Source organism: Equus przewalskii, chromosome 10 (assembly GCF_037783145.1).
Source record: "Equus przewalskii isolate Varuska chromosome 10, EquPr2, whole genome shotgun sequence".
NCBI classification, from domain to species: domain Eukaryota; kingdom Metazoa; phylum Chordata; class Mammalia; order Perissodactyla; family Equidae; genus Equus; species Equus przewalskii.
In genome coordinates this window covers 46,560,127-46,581,021 of record NC_091840.1, presented here as the reverse complement: position 1 = coordinate 46,581,021, position 20,895 = coordinate 46,560,127, and the positions used below count along the sequence as shown (strand labels likewise).

Sequence of the window (20,895 nt, the reverse complement as noted above, 5' to 3'; positions counted from 1 at the left end):
TCTCAGTGAAGAGGGATGTGATAGGTTTCTGGGAGAGTGTTGATTAGGATGCATGGTGGGTTTGTGGAGAATGGCAAAGGTTCGGGTGGACTGCCGTGGATAATGGGGAAAGGGATGCTTGCTAAAACATACTGAGGGTCCAAATGGAATAGAGCATTATAAATTCTAGCCCCACATTTGTGTGACTTCTTCACTTCCTTGGCTACACAGGAAGAAGGAAATGAAAGCAGACATATTGTCTTAGGGTTGAGGTTTTATTGGAAGAATGCACAATCATGGGGTGCACCCTGGTGAGAGATGAAAGTGCTGGAAGTGGGCTAGCTATCTGAGATGCCATATAAAGCTTAAGAGGCTGGAGATCACCATTGGGTCAAAGAGCAGGTGTACACAAAATAAATGGGTTGGACAGGGTAGCAATGTACAATTAAATAACATTAGCAAAATAGTGCTAAAAACAAAACCTACTTGCGTCCACTCGGTATTGTGCTTCCACTACCCTGATTCTTTTTTCCATTGTACTTTTCTCTCTTAGCTTGATATACGGCCTAAGATTGCTCTTCCCAGTGTTAACTTCTGGTTTTTCCCACCTGTTCACAAACAATATTATCTCCTATCTTTAGTAAAAATGGACTTGTGGCTCATGGTCACACTCTGGAACCAGTGATCACCAAACCTGTGAAATCTTTATGTTAAATTTAACTTTTTATGATAATGTTGTTAAAAATTAGAAAGGCAAATATAATAACATAACAAAAAACTCTTCATCTAGATTTAACAAATGGAACATTAGGTCATAGTTGCTCCAAACTTCTTAAGGAAATAAATAAGACAGACACACTTGAAACTCTCTCTGATTCCATCCAAAATCTATTTTTCCCACTCTCATCTCAGAGAAAATTGCTGTTCTAGAATGGATAGTGTACTCCCATTCAGGATTCATACTTTTATACCCATGCATATATTATTTTGTATGTTAAAATTTTCATACATTTTGCAATACATCATATATCTTCCAGAAAATTGCTTTTCTCTGTTACACTATTATTTTTCAAAACCATTTCATGTGAATACATTCTTTTTAACTGTTTTGCATAATTAAACAATAAGAAAACATCACAAATCCCTTCTCCACTTTTAAGTTTTCTGTATGACAATGTACTTCCTTTGAGTGTTTTCTGGAACACATGTGTTAGAGTTTCTTTAGGGTTCAATCAAGAAGTGGAATTGCTGAGTCAGCTAAGGGTGTAAGAATTTTCACCTTTCCTAGATATGAGTAATTGTTCTCCAAATGATCATATTAATTTTTCCCTTTTTTCTCTACACTTGAAATTGTCAGACTTTACACTTGCTTGAAGACAAAGGATGTTAAACTGAATTTTGCTTTAATTTGATTGAGCGTCTTTTCTTTTGATTATTGGTCACACCAGTTTCTTCTCCTATGACTTGTCTATTCGAGCCTGATGCCTTTACTTTGTACTGAGTTTTTGGTCTTTTTATTATTAGAGTGCAGGACTTTTCTATATTCTGTATACTAAACCTTTATTGATTATGTGCACAGCACGTACATCTTCCAGTCCATGACTTGTCTTTCCCCTTTCCTTATGGTGTCTGTTTCATACAAATATTTTCTTTTTCAAGTAGTCAAATTTTATATTTTTTCTTTTGCATTGTGCATTTGTGCCTGGATTAAGAAATCACTTCCTACCCTAATATAGTAAACATATTTTGTTCTAAAGTTTTTGAAGTTTTGCTTTTCACAATTAAGTCATTAAGGATTGTTTTTCTGTGTTACTTTTTATGTATGGATATCCAATTGTCCCAGTACTTTATATCACCTTCCAAAGCTTGAAACACTTGTGTGTTGCCACGCCTGGGGCCAGCTCCACTCAGCTGCAATCCTGAGAGAGATACAATAGCCTTGCAGGCTAGAGGGCTATAGCAACTTTCAGCTCCTGAGCCTAGCAACCAACCAATGGGGGTCTACTCACTTAATGGAAAAACTGCAACAAGAATGTGCTATTATACCTTGAAGCCAACTGTGCTGGGGCTCCCCACACCTAATAAAATGACTGAAGGGACCATAGCAGCCACACACAGCTGAGCATTATAATCAGCAGGCCAGGGGGACAGCCTAGCCTCCCGAGACACCTGCAGCAAGAGCAGCCCTGCCACAACAGGAGGACACATGTAACCCACACAGGGGGCACTCCTGGAATATTTGGAACTGGGGGAAGAAGGAAAGCACTCTTCTAGGTCTAATAAGGCATCTCTTGCATAAAGCCACCTCTCCAAGATGGGGAGGTGTGGCTGACCCACTAGTACATATATATAAGCACAGATAAAGATGAAAAATGAGGAGACAAAGGAATACATTCCAACTCCCCCCAAAAAGAATGAAACAATCTACCTGAAAAAGAGTATAAACTACTAGTCATAAAGATGTTCACTGATATTTGAAGAAGAATGAATAAACTCACTGAGAACTTCAACAAATAATTGGAAAATACCAAAAAAGAACCAATCAGAAATGAAGAACACAAACTAGAAATGGAAAATTCACTAAAGGGACTCAATAGCAGAGAAGATGTTACAGAAGAACGGATCAACAAGCAGGATGAAAGACTAGAGGAAATCACCCAAGCTGAATGGATAAGAGAAAAAAGAATTGAAAAGAATGAGGACAGTTTAAGGGACCTCTGGGACAACATCAAGTGTACTAACACCCATACTACAGGTGTTCCAGAAGGAGAAGCAAGAGACAAATTGGCAGAGAATCTATTTGAAAAAATAATAGCTGAAAACTTTCCTAACCTAAGGAAAGAAACAAACTTCCAAGTACAGGAAGCACAGAGAGCACCAAACAAGATAAACCCAAAGAGGCCCAAACCAAGACACATTATAATTAAAATGTCCAAAGTTAAAGATAGAGAATCCTAAATGCCACAAGAGAAAGGCAACAAGTGACATGCAAAGGAAATCTCATAAGGCTATCAGCTGACTTCTCAGCAGAAACCTTACAGGCTAGAAGAGAGTGGAATGATATATTTAATGTGTTGAAAGGAAACAACCTGCAGCCAAGACTACTCTACCCAGCCAGGTTATCATTCACAATGGAAGGAGAGATAAAGAGTTTTCCAGACAGGTAAAAACTAGAGGAGTTTATCACCAAAAAACCAGCCCTCTCAGAAATGCTAAAGGGACTTCTTTAAGTGGAAAAGAAAGGACCAAAAATAGGAATAAGAAGACAAAAAAAAAAAAAACAAACAGAAAATCACTGGTAAAGACAAATATACAGTAAAGGTAGCAGACCAACCATCTATGAAGCTAATACGAAGACCAAAACAAAAGTACTAAAATTATCTATTTCCCTGATAAGAGGATAGTGGGTACACACGCACAGCAAAAGAGATTAGATATGATATCAAAAACATAAAATTTTGGAGGAGGGAAGTAAAAGATTAGAGCTTTTAGCAAGATGTCAAACTTAAGAGACCATCAACTTAAAATAGATTGCTATATACATAGGTTATTAAATATGAACCTCATGGTAATCACAAACAAGAAACCATAGGAAATACACAAAAAACGAAGAGAAAGGGACCAAAATATAATACTAAAGAAAGGTATCAAACCACAAGGGAAAAGAGCAAGAGAAGAAGAAAGGAACAGAGAAGAACTACCAAAACACCCGGAAAAAAAGTAACAAAATGGCAATAACTACATTCTAACTAATAGCTATTTTAAATGTCAAAGGGCTAAATGCTCCAATAAAAAGACATAGGATGGGGGCTGGCCTGGTGGTGTAGTGATTAGGTTCATGCACTCTGCTCCAGTGGCCCGGGGTTCACCAGTTTGGATTGTGGACACAGAACTACACATCACTCATAAAGCCATGCTGTGGCAGCATCCCACATACAAACATACAAAATAGAAGAAGATTGGCACAGATGTTAGCTTGGTGACAATCTTCCTCACCCCCCCTCCCCCAAAAAAAGGCAAGGCATAAGGTGGCTGATTGGACAAAAAAAAAAAAAAGACCCACATGTACAGCATACAAGAGATACACTTCAGACCCAAAGACACTCACAAACTGAAAGTGAAGGGATAGAAAAAGATACTTCTTGCAAATGGGAATGACAAGAAAGCTGGGGTAGCAATACTTATTTCAGACAAAATAGACTTTAAAACAAAATCTGTAGCAAGAGACTCAAAAGGGCACTACATAATGATAAAGGGAACAATCCAACAAGAGGATATAATACTTTTAATTATCTATGCACCCAACATAGGAGCACCTAAATATAAAAAGCAATTATTAACAGACACAAAAGGAGAAATAGGCAGCAACACAATAATAGTAGGGGAGTTTAATACTCTGCTTGCACCAATGGATAGATCATCCAAACAGACAATCAATAAGGAAACATTGGCCTTAAATGACACATTAGACCAGATGTTCTTAGTAGATGTATATAGAACATTACACACAAAAACACAGAATACACATTCTCTTTTAATTCACATGGAACATTCTCTAAGATAGATCACACACTGGGCCATGAAACCAGTCTCAATAAATTCAAGAAGATTGAAATAATAACAAGCATCTTTTCTGATCACAATGGCATAAAACTAGAAATCAATTACAGGAATAAAGCTAGAAAAGCCACAAATATGTGTACTTGAAGCAAAATGCTACTGAACAACTACTGGGCCAATGAAGAAATCAAAGAAGAAGTTAAAAAATACCTGAAGATGAAAGAAAATGAAAATATGACATGCCAAAACTTATGGGATACAGCAAAAGCAGTTCTAAGAGGGAAGTTTATAGCAATACAAGCCTACCTCAACCAACGAGAAAAATCTCAAATAAACAATCTAATAGTGCACCTAAAGAACCTGGGAAAAGAAGAACAAACAAAATCCAAAATCAGTAGAAGGAAAGAAATAAGAAAAATCAGAGCAGAAATAAATGAAATAGAGAAAAAATAGAAAAAAATCAATGAAACCAAGAGCTGGTTCTTTCCAAAGATAAAGAAAATTGACAAAACTTCAGCTAGACTCATAAGAAGATAAGAGAAAAGCCTCAATTAAATCAAATCAGAAATGAAAGAGGAGAAATTACAATGGAGACCTCAGAAATACAAAACATTATAAGAGAATACTGTGAAAAGCTGTACACCAACAAATTGGATAATCTAGAAGAAATGGATAAATTCTTAGATTCATCAAATGTTCCAAAGCTGAATCAAGAAGAAATAGAGAGGGGCCAACCCCATGGCTGAGTGGTTAAGTTCGCGTGCTCCCCTGCAGCAGCCCAGAGTTTCACCAGTTCAGATCCCAGGTGTAGACGTGGCACTGCTTATCAGGCCATGCTGAGGCAGCATCCCACATAGCACAATCAGAAGCACTCACAACTAGAATATACAACTATGTACTGGGGGGCTGTGGGGAGAAGAAAAAGAAGATTGGCAACAGTTGTTAGCTCAGGTGCCAACCCTTAAAAAAAAAAAAGAAGAAGAAATAGAGAATTTAATTAGAGCAAACATCAGTAAGGAGATCAAAATAGTCATCAAAAACCTCCCCAAAAAGAAAAGTCCACAATCAGATGGCTTTCCTAGTGAATTCTACCAAACTTTCAAAGAAGACTCAATACTTATCCTTCTCAAACTCTTCCAAGAAATTGAAGAGGAAGGGAAGCTCGCTCAGTCATTCTACGAGACCAACATCACTCTGATACCAAAGACATACAAGGACAAAACAAAAAAATAAAATTACAGGCCTATATCCCTGAAGAACATCAATGCAAAAATTCTCAACAAAATGTTGGCAAATCAAATACAAGAATTCAATAAAAAGATCATACACCATGACCAAGTGGAATTTTTTCTAGGGATGTGAGGATAGCTCAACATCCTCAAATAAATGTGACACATCACATTAACAAAATGAAGAATAAAAATCTCTTGATCATCTCAAGAGATGCAGAGAAAGCATTTGACAAGATACAGTATCCATTTATGATAAAAACTCTGAATAAAATGGGTATAGAAAGAAAGAACCTCAAAATAACAAACCCCATATGTGACAAACCCACAGCTAATATACTCAACAGAGAAAAATTGAAAGCTATTCCTCTAAGAATAGGAACCAGACAAGGATACCCACTTTCACCACTCTTACTTAACATAGTATTGGAATTCCTAGCCAAAGAAATCAGGCAAGAAAAAGAAAGAAAAGGGATCTAAGAAGTGGAACTGTCACTATTTGCAGATGACATGATTTTACATATAGAAAACCCTAAAGAATCCACCCAAAAACTTTTAGAAATAATAAATAAATACAGTGAAGTTACTGGATACAAAATCAAGAAATGAAAATCAGTTGTGTTTCTATACACTAACAATGTAGTAGCAGAAAGAGAAATTAAGAATAGAATCTCATTTACAATTACAAAAAGAAGAATGAAATACCTAGGAATCAAGTTAACCAAGAGGTGAAAGACCTGTACACTGAAAACTATAAAACATTTTTCAAAGTCATTAAAGAAGACCCAAAGAAATAGAAAGATATTCCATGCTCTTGGATTGGAAGAGTCAACATAGTAAAAATATCCGTACTTCCTAATGCAATCTCCAGATTCAATGCAATCCTTATCAAAGTTCCAATGACAATTTTCACAGAAATAGAACAAAGAGGGACAGACCCGGTGGTGCAGCAGTTAAGTTCTCACGTTCTGCTTCTCTGTGGCCCAGGGTTTGCCAGTTTGGATCCTGGGTGCGGATATGGCACCACTTGGCAAAAGCCATGCTGTGGTAGGCATCTCACGTGTAAAGTAGAAGAAGATGGGCATGGATGTTAGCTCAGGGCCAGTCTTCCTCGGCAAAAAAGGAGGATTGGCAGTGGTTAGCTCAGAGCTAATCTACCTCAAAAACAAAAAAAGAAATAGAACAAAGAATTCTAAAACATATATGGAACAACAAAAGACCCCAATTAGTGAAAACAATCCTGATAAAAAAGAACAAGGCTTGAGGTATCACACTCCCTGCTTTCAAAATATTCTACAAAACTGTACTAATCAAAAAAGCACAGTACTGGCACGAAAATAGACATACAGGGCCAGCCCCGTGTCTGAGTTGTTAAGTTTGTGCACTCTGCTCCATCAGCCCGGGATTTTGCTGGTTCAGATCCTGGGTGCAGACATGGCACTGCTCATCAGACCATGCTGAGGTGGCATCCCACATAACAGAACCAGAGGCCCTCAAAACTAGAATATACAACTATGCACTGGGGGAGGTTTGGGGAGAAGAAGAAGAAGAAAAAAATAATATTGGCAACAGATGTTATCTCAGGCGCCAATCTTTAAAAAAGAAGAGAGAGAGATGATCATCTCCCTTTAAAAAAAAAACAGACAATAGAACAGAATCGAGAAGCAAGAAATAAATCCACACATCTATGAACAGAAAATTTTCAACAAGGGAGCCAAGAACATACAATAGAGAATGGAAAGTCTCTTCAATAAATGGTGTTGGAAAAACTGGACAGCCAAATGGAAAAGAATGAAAGTAGACCATTATCTTACACCATACACAAAAATTAACTCCAAAGGGATTAAAGGCTTGAATGTAAGACCTGAAACCAGGAAATTTCTAGAAGAAAACATAGGCAGTACATTCTTTGACATTGAACTGAGCAGCATATTTTCAAGTACCGTGTCTGACTGGGTAATAGAAACAGTAGAAAAAATAACCAAATGGGATTACATCAAATTAAAAAGCTTCTGCACAGCAAAGGAAAGCATCAACAAGATGAAAAGACAACCTAACAACTGGGAGAAGATATTTGCAAACCATATGTCTGATAAGGGGTTAATATCCAAAATATATAAAGAACTCATGCATCTCAATAACAAAGAAAACTAACAACCCAATTAAAACATGGGGAAAGATCTGAACAGACACTTCTCAAAGAAGATAGACTGATGGCCAACAGGCACATGAAGACATGTTCAACATCACTAATTATTAGGGAATCAAAAATCAAAGCTACAATGAGATATAACCTCATGCAAGTCCGAATGGCTATAATTAACAAGACAAGAAATAACAAGTGTTTGAGAGGATATGGAGAAAAGGGAACTCTCATACACTGCTTGTGGAAGTGCAAACTGGTGCAGCCAGTATGGAAAACAGTATGGAGATTCCTCAAAAAGATAAGAATGGAAATTAATTCTATACAGTTCAGCTATTCCACTGCTGGGAATTTATCCAAAGAACATGAAAACATGAATGCATAAAGATATATGCACCCCTGTGTTCCTTGCAGCATTATTCACAATAGCCAAGACTTGGAAGCAACCTGGGTGCCCATCAAGGGACAAATAGAGAAGATGTGGTATACATATACAATGGAATACTACTCAGCGATAATAACTGAAATCTTGCCATTTGCGACAACACACATGGAACTTGAGGATGTTGTGCTAAGTGAAATAAGTCAGAGTGAGAAAGTCAAATACCATATGATCTCACTTAAAAATGTAAGATAAAAACAACGATGAGCAAAGTGAGACAGAGATTGGATTGGTGGTTACGAGAGGGGAAGGGAGGAGGGAGGTGGTGAAAGGGGTGATTAGGCACATGTGTATAGTGATGGATGGTAATTAGTCTTTGGGTGGTGAACATGATATAATCTACACAGAAAACTATATGTACGCCTGAAATTTATATAATATTATAAACCAATGTTTTCTCAATAAAAAATAATAAATAAAAACCTCATTAGGCTATGAGACCAAAATAAATAATAATAAAAATAAATAAATCAGAGAGAGCTAAAGAAGTGGATAGATATGACATGTTCATGGATTGGAAGACTAAATATTTTTAGGATGTTGACTCTTTTGAAACTGATGTATAGTTTAAATACAATTCCAATCAAAATTCCAACAGGATTCCTTTTGGTACAAATTGAGAATCTGATTGCAAAATATTTACGTAAAGGCAAAGAAACTAAAAAAGCAAATTTGACTGGAAACAAGGAACAAAGTAGAAGGACTCACATTGCCTGGTTTCCAGACTCACTATGAAGTTAAAATAATCAGGAAATTGCGGTATTAGAGAAGAGAGAGAAATACGGATCAGTATAGAGAGTCTAGAAATAGATCCACTCACATATTGTCCATTGATCACTGACAAAGGTGTAACAATTCAGTGGAAAATAGTCTTTTCAACAATCAGTGCTTGAAAATTGGATTTCCATATGCAAAAAAAATTAACGTCAATTCATACCTCATACTCTCTACAACAATTCAGTCAAAGTGGATCATAAACCTAAATATTTGTCTGCATATTAAGAAAATTCCTCATGCATCCTGTTTCCTGGAATCAGAGAAGTCCCATAGCAGGAAGCAAGGAGCATGTGGAGCAGAACTGAGGTGAGGTACTGTCAGGTTGCATCTACTACAGATAGTTGAAATCAGGGCAGAGCTGGTTACTGCAACTGTGGCTGGAATAAGACATGAGGCCGAGAGAATTGAAAATGATGCACAAGAAGTGTCTTATATATTTCTCAGGGGAGGCATAGTTCTACCAGGAGACGTAACAATGGTTTCATTGAATTGAAAGTTGAGCCTACCACCTGGACATTTTGTGGTTCTTATATGAACTGATATACAAAGAGCAGGGTTGCCATTCTGACTCAGGTGGTGATATTGATCACTCAAGGAAAACTAGGTTGCTTTACCCAAGTAGAGCAGAGAAGACCATGTCTGAAATTTTGGGGAATTCTTTGAGTGCCACTTAGTATTTTCATGTCCGATAATAAATGTTAGTGAAAACTATAACAACCCAATAAAGGCAACACCAAGGAGGATTCATATTTCTAGGAATGAAGGCTTGCATTACCACTGTATAAAAACCTTGATCCAGGTGAGATGATGGCCAAGGACAACATGGAATGTGTAATGAAAGTAGGAATTATAAATGTTAGCTATGGCCTTGTGACCAATTGCAGCACAAGGAAGAGGTGGAGATTAGGAGTTAATCTGACACATTTGCAGAGTAGTCAAGATGGTGACGGTGGTGGTGTGAGGGAGCTACAGAGGTAAGGAGGTAGAAGTACCTCGATGGGACTCAAACTGCATTTCTTTTCTATCTTGGCTTGAGGAATAATTGAACATGATCTGAGAGTGTTTATATTTTCTCTTACTCTTGTCTTTTCCATATATCTGCATATGGTTGGGTCATAGAGATTTAATCCTTGTCAGCTGCAGGTTTCTCTCTCCTCTGGGGTAGGTTTATAGGGAATTGGATTTTCATAATGGATTCTACCACCCTCAGAATCTTTCCAAAATATATGTCTTTCATAACACTCTGTCAAGGACCGCTAATGGAATCTTATTGCCCACAGGATAAAGCTTCCTACACTCTTAAGATATTTTAAGATATTCACAGTCTGGTCCTTCTTTATGGATTCTCCAACCATCTTCCTTCACCTTGCAAAATGTAGGATCCAACCCCACAGGACTACTCTCCATTCCCTAAAGAGACATCCATACATGAGATTCTCTCCATCCCCATCTTCGCCCAAAATATAGTCAGGTGTTATCAGTGATTGCAATCAGTCACTGCTCCAGAACTCAGAGAGCATTTTCTCTAGAGGGTTCCTGGGTAATTACTTTGTCTTTAATGAGTTCCTCTAGGATCTAGACTCATCTGGGATTCAGGGTCCCGTAGGCCCAGGGATGTGTAGCATGGGATTTTGAGAAGGGATGTTGCAGACACAGGTGAAAACTACAGAGGCTGTTATTTCACATGACTTAGTGAATAAAGGAGAGCAGAATCTCAGGCCAGGATCTTGGAGTCAGATACACTGTGTAAGTTGGGCAGAGGGTGAATGAGTTGGTTCCTTAGGGTCCTTCTAACCTGAGGGTCTTGTTTTCCCAGGTTGTATGATGTTCTATAGGATAGTTTTTCAGGTATGATAACCCTCTTCTCCACCTCTCAGCCTGCCAAGGCTTCCTCACATTCTATAAATATTTTGATTAATGTTCACCAGTTACTATCTTTTTATTAATGATAGTATTCATAAACATTACTTACTGTGTAATGTATGCCCTCAAGATTACGTAACTTCAACATGACAGCTCTTGAGGTAAGCAGTAATGCAATAGTTCTGTGTCTTGCTTTATTTCAGAATCACCCGAGAATTTTCAAAAGTTTTGCACAGGCCTCCTCTCGGAGACTGTGATTATGTTTATCTGAGGGGGCCCAATAATCTTTATTTTTAAAAGCATCATTTGTCCTTGCTAGTCACTGTGTCATCTATGGACCACAGCATGGCCATTATCTGAATGCTGAATAAAATGTAGAAGCTGGACTACTGAATCAGAATCAGTGTTTTACCGGAACTTCTGGGTGACTTGCATGGACATTAACAGGGAGATGAATTATGAGATTGTTCCAATAGTATAGACAATATATAATATCAGCCTAATCTAGGGTAGTGACAGTGGAGATAAAGAATGGAGGAATGAGAAAGAGAATGAAGTGACAGAATTTGCAGGACTTGTTGACAGATTGGTTGTTGATGATGAGAGAAAGGATGGAGAAAACATTCAGGTTTTTATTGTAGCACCTGGATCCCCTTTACTTAGATATGGGAAACTGTAGGAGGTGTGAATGAGACAGGGGCAGGGGGAGATCATGAATTTCTTTTGGGATCTGCTGAGCTGAAAATGCGTGTGATACATCCAAGGGAAGATAATAATGAGCAACTGGGTATAGAGTTTTACAGGTTAAAGAGTCATTTGCATCTAAAGTTTAAAAGGTAATCAAAGCCATTTAAATAGATGGGTTTTTCTTGGTGGTATACGTAGAATTATGAGAGAACAGTGTTTAGTAAAAAACCCTGAGGAGCATCAACATGTAAGATATTGACAAAGCAAGAGTCAATCACAGTTACTGAGGATGTCTGACCAGGCAAGTATGAGGAAAACTGATCCATTTTTTGTCTCAGAAGCTAATGGATGAGTGTCTTAGAAAGGATGGAATATTGTTTCCTGTTAAAGAAAAGTGAAGAAAATAAGTCATTTCCAATCATAGAAATTCCGATTGTAGAGATTTGGAGTATAGAGATCGTAATTATTGTGATGAGGGTGATCTAAAGTATTTTTGCAGGACATCTAACAGACTATGTCTCATAGAAATATGTTCATTTGTAAATTCATGTTTTAATGGACACTATTATTTCTTCCTAAAGATACTGGAGACAGAGCATGACAGGAAGGAATCAAACTGTCATCTCAGAGTTTCTCCTGCTGGGACTACCCATCGAGTCAGAGCAGCAAAACCTGTTCTATGCCTTGTTCCTGGCCATGTACCTTACCACCATCCTGGGAAATCTCATCATCATCGTCCTCATTCGCCTGGACTCCCACCTCCACACACCCATGTATTTATTTCTCAGCAACCTGTCTTTCTCTGACCTCTGTTTTTCCTCTGTCACAATGCCCAAGTTGCTGCAGAACATGCTGAGTCAAGTCCCATCTATCCCTTATGCTGGCTGCCTGACCCAAATGTACTTCTTCCTGTTTTTTGGAGACATGGAGATTTTCCTCCTTGTGGCCATGGCCTATGACCGCTATGTGGCCATCTGCTTCCCCCTGCGCTACAGCACCATCATGAGCTCCAAGCTCTGTGTCTCCCTGGTGGTGCTGTCCTGGGTGCTGACCACGTTCCACGCCCTGTTACACACCCTGCTCATGGCCAAATTGTGTTTTTGTGGGGACAACATGATCCCCCACTTTTTCTGTGATATGTCTGCTCTGCTGAAACTGTCTTGCTCTGATACTCGAGCTAATGAGTTAGTGATATTTATTATGGGAGGGCTCATTCTTGTCCTCCCATTCCTACTCATCATCCTGTCATATGCACAAATTGTCTCCTCCATTTTCAAGGTCCCTTCTGCTAGGAGTATCCACAAGGCTTTCTCTACCTGTGGCTCCCATCTCTCTGTGGTGTCACTGTGCTATGGGACAGTTATTGGTCTCTATTTATGCCCATCAATTAGCAATTCTACTGTTAAGGAGATTGCCATGGCTATGATGTACACTGTGGTAACCCCCATGTTGAACCCCTTCATCTACAGCCTGAGAAACAGAGAAATGAAGAGAGCACTGAGAAGAGTATTTTGCAGAAAGAAAATTCTCTTCTGTCTATGATGGTAAAGTGGAACTTTTACATAATATCATCCAGTAGATATATTGACATTAATATTAGGATATTGACCCAGACTTCTATTTTTTCCATTTCTTTGTGCCTTCTTCAATTTCTTTCAGCAATGTTTTATAGTTTTCAGTGTACAGATCTTTCATGTCTTTGGTTAAATTTATTCCTAGATATTTTATTCTTTTTCTTGCAATTGTAAATAGGATTGTATTCTTAATTTCTCTTTCTGCCACTTCCTTGTTAGTGTATAGAAATGCACATGATTTTTGTATGTTGATTTTGTATCCTGCCAATTGACCATATTCCTTTATTATTTCTAGAAGATTCTTAGTGGATTCTTTAGGGTTTTATATATATAAAATAATGTCATCTGTGATAGTTTCACTTCTTCCTTTCAAATTTGGATCTCCTTTATTTCTTTTTCTTGCTTGATTGCTCCAGCTAAGACTTCCAATAGTAAGTTAAATAAGAATGGTGAAAGTGGGCATCCTTGTCAGTTGCCTGTTCTTAGAGGGATAGCTTTCAATTTTTCTCCATTGAGAATGGTATTTGCTGTGGGTTTGTCATATATGGACTTTATTATATTGAGGTATTTTCTTTCTATACCCATTTTATTTAGAGTTTTTATCATAAATGGATCCTGTATCTTGTCAAATGCTTACTCTGCATCTATTGAGATGATCATGTGATTTTTATTCTTCATTTTGTTAATGTGGTGTATTACGTTGATTGATTTGAGGATGTTGAACCATCTCTGCATCCCTGGAATAAATCCCACTTGATCATGTTGTATGATCCTATTAGCATATTGCTGTATTTGATTTGCTAATATTTTGTTGAGGATTTTTGCATCTATGTTCATCAGTGATATTGGCCTCTAATTTTCCTTCCTTGTGTGCCCTTGTCTGATTTTGGTATCCGGGTAATGTTGGCCTTGAATGAATTAGGAAGGGTCCTGTCTTCCTCAGTTTTTTGGAATAGTTTGAGAAGGGTAGGCATTGAATCTTCTTTAATTGTTTGGTGGAATTCTCCAGAGAAGCCATCTGGTCCTGGACTTTTGTTTTTGGGACAATTTTTGATTGCCTTTTCAATCTCCTTACTTGAGATTGGTCTGTCCAGACTTTCTATTTCTTCTTATTCAGTTTGGCAGGTTGCATAGGTCTAAGAATTTATCCATTTCTTCCAGGTTACCCAATTTGTTGGCATGTTGTTTTTCACAGTATTGTCTTATAATCCTTCATATTTCTGCAGTATCTATTATAATTTCTCCTATTTCATGTCTAATTTTATTTATTTGAACCTTTTCTCTTTTTTGTTGATGAGTCTGGCTGAGGGTTTGTCAATTTTGTTTGTCTTCTCAAAACCAGCTCTTAGTTTCGTTAATCCTTTCTAGTATTTTTTTAGTCTCTATTTCATTTATTTCTGCTCTAATTTTTATTATTTCCCTCCTTCTGCTGAGTTTGAGGTTGTTTGTTCTTTTTCTAGTTCTTTTAGGTGCAATTTAAAATTAGTTATTTGAGGTTTTTCTTGTTTGTTGAGGTGGGCCTGTATTGCTACAAATTTCCCTCTTATAACAACTTTTGCTGCACCCAATAAGAGTTGGTATGTTGTATTTTCATTTTCATTTGTCTCCAGATTTTTTTTTATTTCTTCTTTGATTTATTCATTGATCCAATGATTGATTGTTCAGTAGCATGTTGTTTAGTCTCCACATATTTCTGACTTTCCCAGCTTTCTTCTTGTAGTTGATTTCTAGTTTCACAGCATTGTGTTCAGAAATGATACTTGAGATATTAATATTCCTAAACTTATTGAAGCTTGCCTTGTTTCCCAACTTATGGTCTCTCTTTGAGAATGATCCCTATTTATTTGAGAAGAATGTGTATTCTGCTGTTTTGGGATGGAATGCTCTCTATATATCTATTAAGTCCATCTGATCAAGTGTTTCATTTAAAACTATTTTCCTGTTGACTTTCTGTCTGGATGATCTGTACATTGATGTAAGTGGGGTGTTAAGACCCCCTACTATTATTGTGTTGCTGTTAATTTCTCCTTTTAGGTCTGTTAATAGTTGCTTTATATACTTTGGTGCCCCTGTGTTAGTTGCATATATATTAATGTGTTATGTCCTCTTGGTAGAACGTCCCTTTTATCATCAGGCACTGCCCCTCTTTGTCTCTCATTGTCTTTTTTTAACTTGAAGTCTGCCTTGTCCAATATAAGTATGGCAGCATATGCTTTCTTTTGTTTGCCATTATCTTGGAGTATTGTCTTCCATCCCTTCTTTCTGAGCCTATGTTTGTCTTTTGAGCTGAGATGTGTTTCTTGGAGGCAGCATATTGTTGGGTCTTACTTTGAATCCATTCAGTTACTCTGTCTTTTGATTTGAGAATTCATTCCATTTACATTTAGAGTGATTATTGATATATGAGGGCTTAATGCCACTATTTAATCTCTTGTTTTCTGGTTGTTCTATGTTTCCATTGTTTCTCTTCCTTTGTATTTCCGACTGCCATTTCATTTTGGTGGTTTTCTGTAGAGGTTTTCTTTTTTTATGAATTGTGGCTCTGCTCTGATTTTTTGTGTAGTGGTTACCATGAGGTTTGTATGAATGATCTCATAGATGAAATAGTCTATTTTCTCATAGCCTCTTCTCTCCATTAGCCTAAAGATTCCTTTCCTTTTCCCCTTATGAGTTATTGTGTCACAAATTATTATTTTTGTGTTGTGAGTTTTTGACTAAGTTGAAGTGTTTATAGTTACTTTTGTTGATTTCCTTCCCTTTATCTTTTAAGTTATAATTGAGTAGTTGCTTCCCTGAACTGATAGAGAGCTGTAGTTTTCTGATTTTGTCTGCCAATTTATCTCCTTGCTCAAAGCTTTGTAGATCTTTGCCTTTTTGTTTCCAGTATGAGGCCATCTTTAATCATTTGTTGTAGAGGAGGTCTAGTGGCAATGAACTCCCTCAGCTTTTGTCTTATCTTGGAAAGCTTTTATTTCTCCATTGTTTCTGAAGGAAAGTTTTGCTGGATAGAGTATTCATGGCTGAAATTTTTTGTCTTTCAGTATTTTGAATATATCATTCAATTCTCTCCTAACCTTTAAGATTTCTGCCAAGAAATCAACTGAAAGCATGATAGGGGTTCCTTTGTAGGTTATTTTCTTCTGCCTTGCTGCTCTTAATAATTTTTCTTTGTCATTGGCTTTTGCCAGTTTTACTATTATATGCCCTGGAAAAGATCTTTTAGCATTAATGTAATTTGGTGCCTATTAGTTTAATGTATTTTTAAATCTAGTTCCTTCCTCAGGTTTGAGAAGTTCTCAGCTATTATTTCTTTGAACAAGCTCTCTGCTCCTTTCTCTTTCACTTCTGGAATATCTATAATCCTTTGTTGCTCTTCCTAATTGAGTTGGATATTTCTTGAAGAATTTGTTCCTTTTTAAAAATCTTCTCTTTCCTCCCCTACCTGTAGCATTTCTATCTCTCTATCCTCTAACTCACTAATTCTTTCCTCCATAACATAAGCTCTATTTTTTAAGGATTCTAGATTATTTTTTAATTTCATTATTTGCATTCTTCTTATCCAGAATTTCTGCTTTCCTGAAAAATAGTTTCAATGTCTTTGGTGATGTATTCTTCTCATTAATTTTATTCCTGAGCTCAATGGACTGTGTTTCTGATTTTCCTTGTAATTTGTTGAGTTTCTTTATGACAGCTATTTTGAATTCTCTGTCATTTAGATTGTAATCTTCTTTGACTTCAGGATTGGTTTCTGGAGACTTGTCATTTTCCTTCTGGTGTGAATTGTTCCTCTAGTTTCTCATGTTGTTTGATGAACTAATCTTTTGTCATTGCATTTGTGGTAGTATTAGGTCGCTGATTCTACTTACTACCACTAGGGGGAAGCAGGAACTGAGTTTCTTTATTTTCATAGAAGATTAGCCTTGCGGTAACATTCACCACCAGTCCTCCTCTTTTTGCTGAGGAAGATTGGCGCTGAGCTAACATCTGTGCCCATCTTCCTCTACTTTATCTGTGGGACGTCTGACATGCATGGCTTGATAAGTGGAGTACAGGTCCATGCCTGGGTTCCAAACCAGCGAACCCTGGGTCACAAAAGTGTAGTGTGGAAAATTAACTGCTATGCCACTGGGTCAGCCCCCAAAGGAGCTGAATTTCTGACCCCACCCCCTCTTCTGGAAGTTGTGGGGGTACTATGGGCATGTCCACTGGCCTGGAGAGCATTTGGGTGCATGTGTAGACTGTGCTTAATGGGCAAGGCTTCCACACAGGGTCCAAGGGTGGGCCACTCCTTGGGGCTGCAGCAGCATAGTATGCTCTCCCACCACTGAAAAAGTGATCACAAGCTGTCAAATGCTGCTATCACATCTTCCTTTGCTCCCCCCAAGGCACATTCCCACTTTCGGGAACAGCAGTTCTATGGGTGCTTGCACAGGCCAGAAATGCACTTGTCCTGGTGTAAAGATCTGTCACCACCTCTTCCTGAAGTTGCACCAGCCACTATACTTGGTGGGTGGGGCTTCCTCCTGGGTACCAAGCCTGAGACCTTCCTTGGGACTGCAGCAGTATGGGAGGCTCCCCTATTGCCAGGAAGGTGATCACAAGTGGAATAAGGATTGCTGCCCCCTCTTCCTATAGTCACCCCAGGGTGCCTTCCCACTTTTGAGGTGTAGCAGTACTATGAGCATTCATGTAGACCAGGAATACAATCACCCCAGTGCATTGATCTCCTGCCACTTCTTCTTTCAATCTTGCCAGCCCCTGTGCTTGGTGGGTTGGGCTTCCTCGTGGGTACCGAACCAGGGCTACTTCTTGGGGCCACAGTGGCACAGTGGGCTCTCCCACCACCAGAAAAGCTATCATGAGCAGTCTAAGGGCTGCAACTACCTCTTCTTACAGTCACCCTGGGGTGTATACCCACTTTTGGGGCACAGTGGTACTGTGGCTGCTCACACCAGGCTGGAAAGTATTTCTGTGTGTGCACAGTGCTTCCAGGGAAGGGCAGGGAGTGATCACCTATCTCCACAACTTCCTGGAGGGCCAGTGAACCCACCTTCAGATGTATAGCTGCATCAATCTCTCAGGCATCCTTTTGTTTTGTGTGGGTTTCTTCTACTGGTCAATGAATGTCCATTTGGTTGTAATTCAAAGAGGGAGAGATAAAGGGAGCAGCTCGCTCCACCATGTTGCTGACATTCTGTAATATAGCTTTAATCAAATGGTTTCTTTGAAGTCTCACACCATGTTTTTCTTTTTTTATTGTATGTTTTTCCCTTTAGCTCTTGACATGATCATTTAAATATATTGGTTTTTGAATATTGAAACAGCTTCTCATTTCCATAATAAACTCCACTTGATAGTGATGTATTATCTTTTTCATATACTGTATTGTTAGATTTAATTTGTTTGTATTTTTTAGGAAGTATTTCTTCCTGTTCTTTATGCTGCAAGAGTTTGCATAGAATTAATGTTATTTCTTCCTAAAGTGGTTCATATAATTAACCATCAAAGCCATCTTGTCCTGAGGTTTTCTTTGTCAGAAAGATTTTACCTACAAATACAATATCTTCATGAAAATAACTATTCAGGTCATCTATTCTTTGTAAGTGAGCTTTGGAAGTTGTGTCTTTCAACAAATGTGTCAATTTCATCTAAGTTTAGCAATTATGGACAAAGAATTGTTGATAATATTCCATTATTATTCTTTTAATGTCTGTAGGGGTCTGCAGTGATATTTATATTTTGTGTTTTTTCTTTTTTCCTTCTCTTGCTCATTCTGACTAAAAGTTTATTTTATTTTTCAAACAGCCAAGTTTTAATTTCAATTATTTTTATTATTCATTTTTCTATTTTCAATTTCATTATTTTTTTCTCATTTTGTAATTTCCTGTCTTTCTCTTGCTTTAATTTGCTCTTCTTTTCCTATGTACTTAAGTTGGAAGCTTATTGATTTTAGGCCTTAGTTCTTTTGTAATATAAACATATAATGCTATAAAGTTTACTTTCAACACTGCTTTAGCTGCATCTTACTAATTTTGATACACTGTCTTTTCATTTTAATTAAAAATAGTTTCTAATTATCCTTGGGATTTCCTATTTGATACATGGGTTGTTTAGAAATGTGATGCTTACTTTCCACACATTTAGGATATGCCTTCTTCATACCAAATACAAAAATTATTTCCAGGCACATTGTACATCTAAATGTGAAAGATTTTAAATAGAATAAAATAGAACATAAAATTTGCTGGAAAATAAAAAAGATATTAAACCCTTGGAGAAAGGAAACATTTCACTTAAAAGTAATTTAAAACACTAGTTATAAAGAGAATGATTGATTAAAAGATCTACTTTTAAAATTTTGTCATCAAAAGATACCATTAAGAGAGAGAGGTGAAGATGGTGGTGTAGGTGAACTCTGAACTCACCTCCTCCCATGGACACACCAAATATACAACTACTCTTGGAATAATTACCTCTTAGACAGGACTGAAAACTGGATAAAAAGAACCCATGTGAAAAGGGGCAGTCATGCCTGAGGTGTAAGAGGCCAAAATTCCTTTCTGGAGAGAAAAAGAAAAGCCATCTTTGAAAGCCAAGGTGCTTCACAGCTGGCCAGGAGCAATCCTAAGGTATGCAGCCTTCCCTGGAGGAGTGGGGGACCTGAGAAGGGGTCTCAAATCTATCAACGTGATACACCACATTAATAAAAGGAAGAATAAAAATCACATGATTATCTCAATAGATACAGAGAAGATATTTGACAAGGTGCAACATCCATTTATGATAAAAACTCTCAATAAAATTAGTATAGAAGGAAAGTACTTTAACATAATAAAGGCCAGTTATGACAAACCCATAGACAACATCAGACTCAACGGTGAAAACTGAAAGCCATCCATCTGAGAAAAAGAACAAGACAAGAGTGCCCCCTCTCGCCACTCCTTTTCAAAATAGTACCGGAGGTTTTAGCCAAAGAAATTAGCAAAAACAAATAAAAGGAGTCCAAACTGGAAAGGAAGAAGTAAAACTTTCACTGTTTGCAGATGACATGATTCTGTTTATAGAAAACCCTAAAGAATCCATCAGAAAACTATTGGAAATCATCAACAACTACAGCACAGTTGCAGGGTACAAAATCAACCTACCAAAATCAGTTGTATTTCAATACACTAATAATGAGCTAGCAGAAAAAAAGTCAAAAATACAATCCCATTTACAACTGCAACAAAGAGAATAAAATATCCAGCAATAAGTTTAACCAAGGAGGTGAAAGACTTATATACTGAAACTATAAGACATTGCTGAAAGGAATTTAAAAAGACATAAAGTAATGGAAAGTTATTACATGCTCATGGATTGGAGGAATAAAAATTGTTAAAATGTTCATACTACCTAAAGCAATCTACAGATTCAATGTAATCCCTATCAAAGCTCCAGCGACATTTTTCACAGAAATAGAATAAAGAATCCTAAAACTTACATAGATCAACAATAAGTTTTGGCATGTGTGTAAACATTTTTGTTGGTTCAAGATATATTTTATTTCTCTTTTGATTTAATCTTTGACCCACTGGTTGTTCAGAAGTGTGTTGTTTAATTTCTTCATAGCTGTAAGTTTTTCAGCTTTCCTCCTGTTAATGA

At 37.4% G+C, this 20,895-nt stretch overlaps 2 protein-coding genes across 8 annotated transcripts in view; both read left to right on the top strand.

Moving 5' to 3' along the window:
* Positions 1–20,895, top strand: part of LOC103566591 (olfactory receptor 1A1-like) — a 70,017-nt gene that overhangs the window by 35,649 nt on the left and 13,473 nt on the right. For 5 of the 7 annotated variants that reach the window (XM_070560874.1, XM_070560872.1, XM_070560876.1 and 2 more), the window contains 2 exons: positions 12,262–12,453; positions 13,150–13,224. The exons of the other annotated variants lie outside the window; for them this stretch is intronic. The gene's annotated coding sequence lies outside the window, so the exon portion shown is untranslated. The remainder of the gene's footprint in view (positions 1–12,261; positions 12,454–13,149; positions 13,225–20,895) is intronic. 7 annotated transcript variants of the gene reach the window in all.
* LOC103566597 (olfactory receptor 1468-like) lies at positions 12,278–13,222 on the top strand. The gene has a single exon (XM_008543043.2). The coding sequence runs from the start codon at positions 12,278–12,280 to the stop codon at positions 13,220–13,222; it is 945 nt and encodes a 314-aa protein (XP_008541265.2).

Coding starts and splice junctions, on each gene's coding strand:
- LOC103566597 (XM_008543043.2), top strand. CDS start 12,278: ATGACAGGAAGGAATCAAACTGTCATCTCAGAGTTTCTCCTGCTGGGA.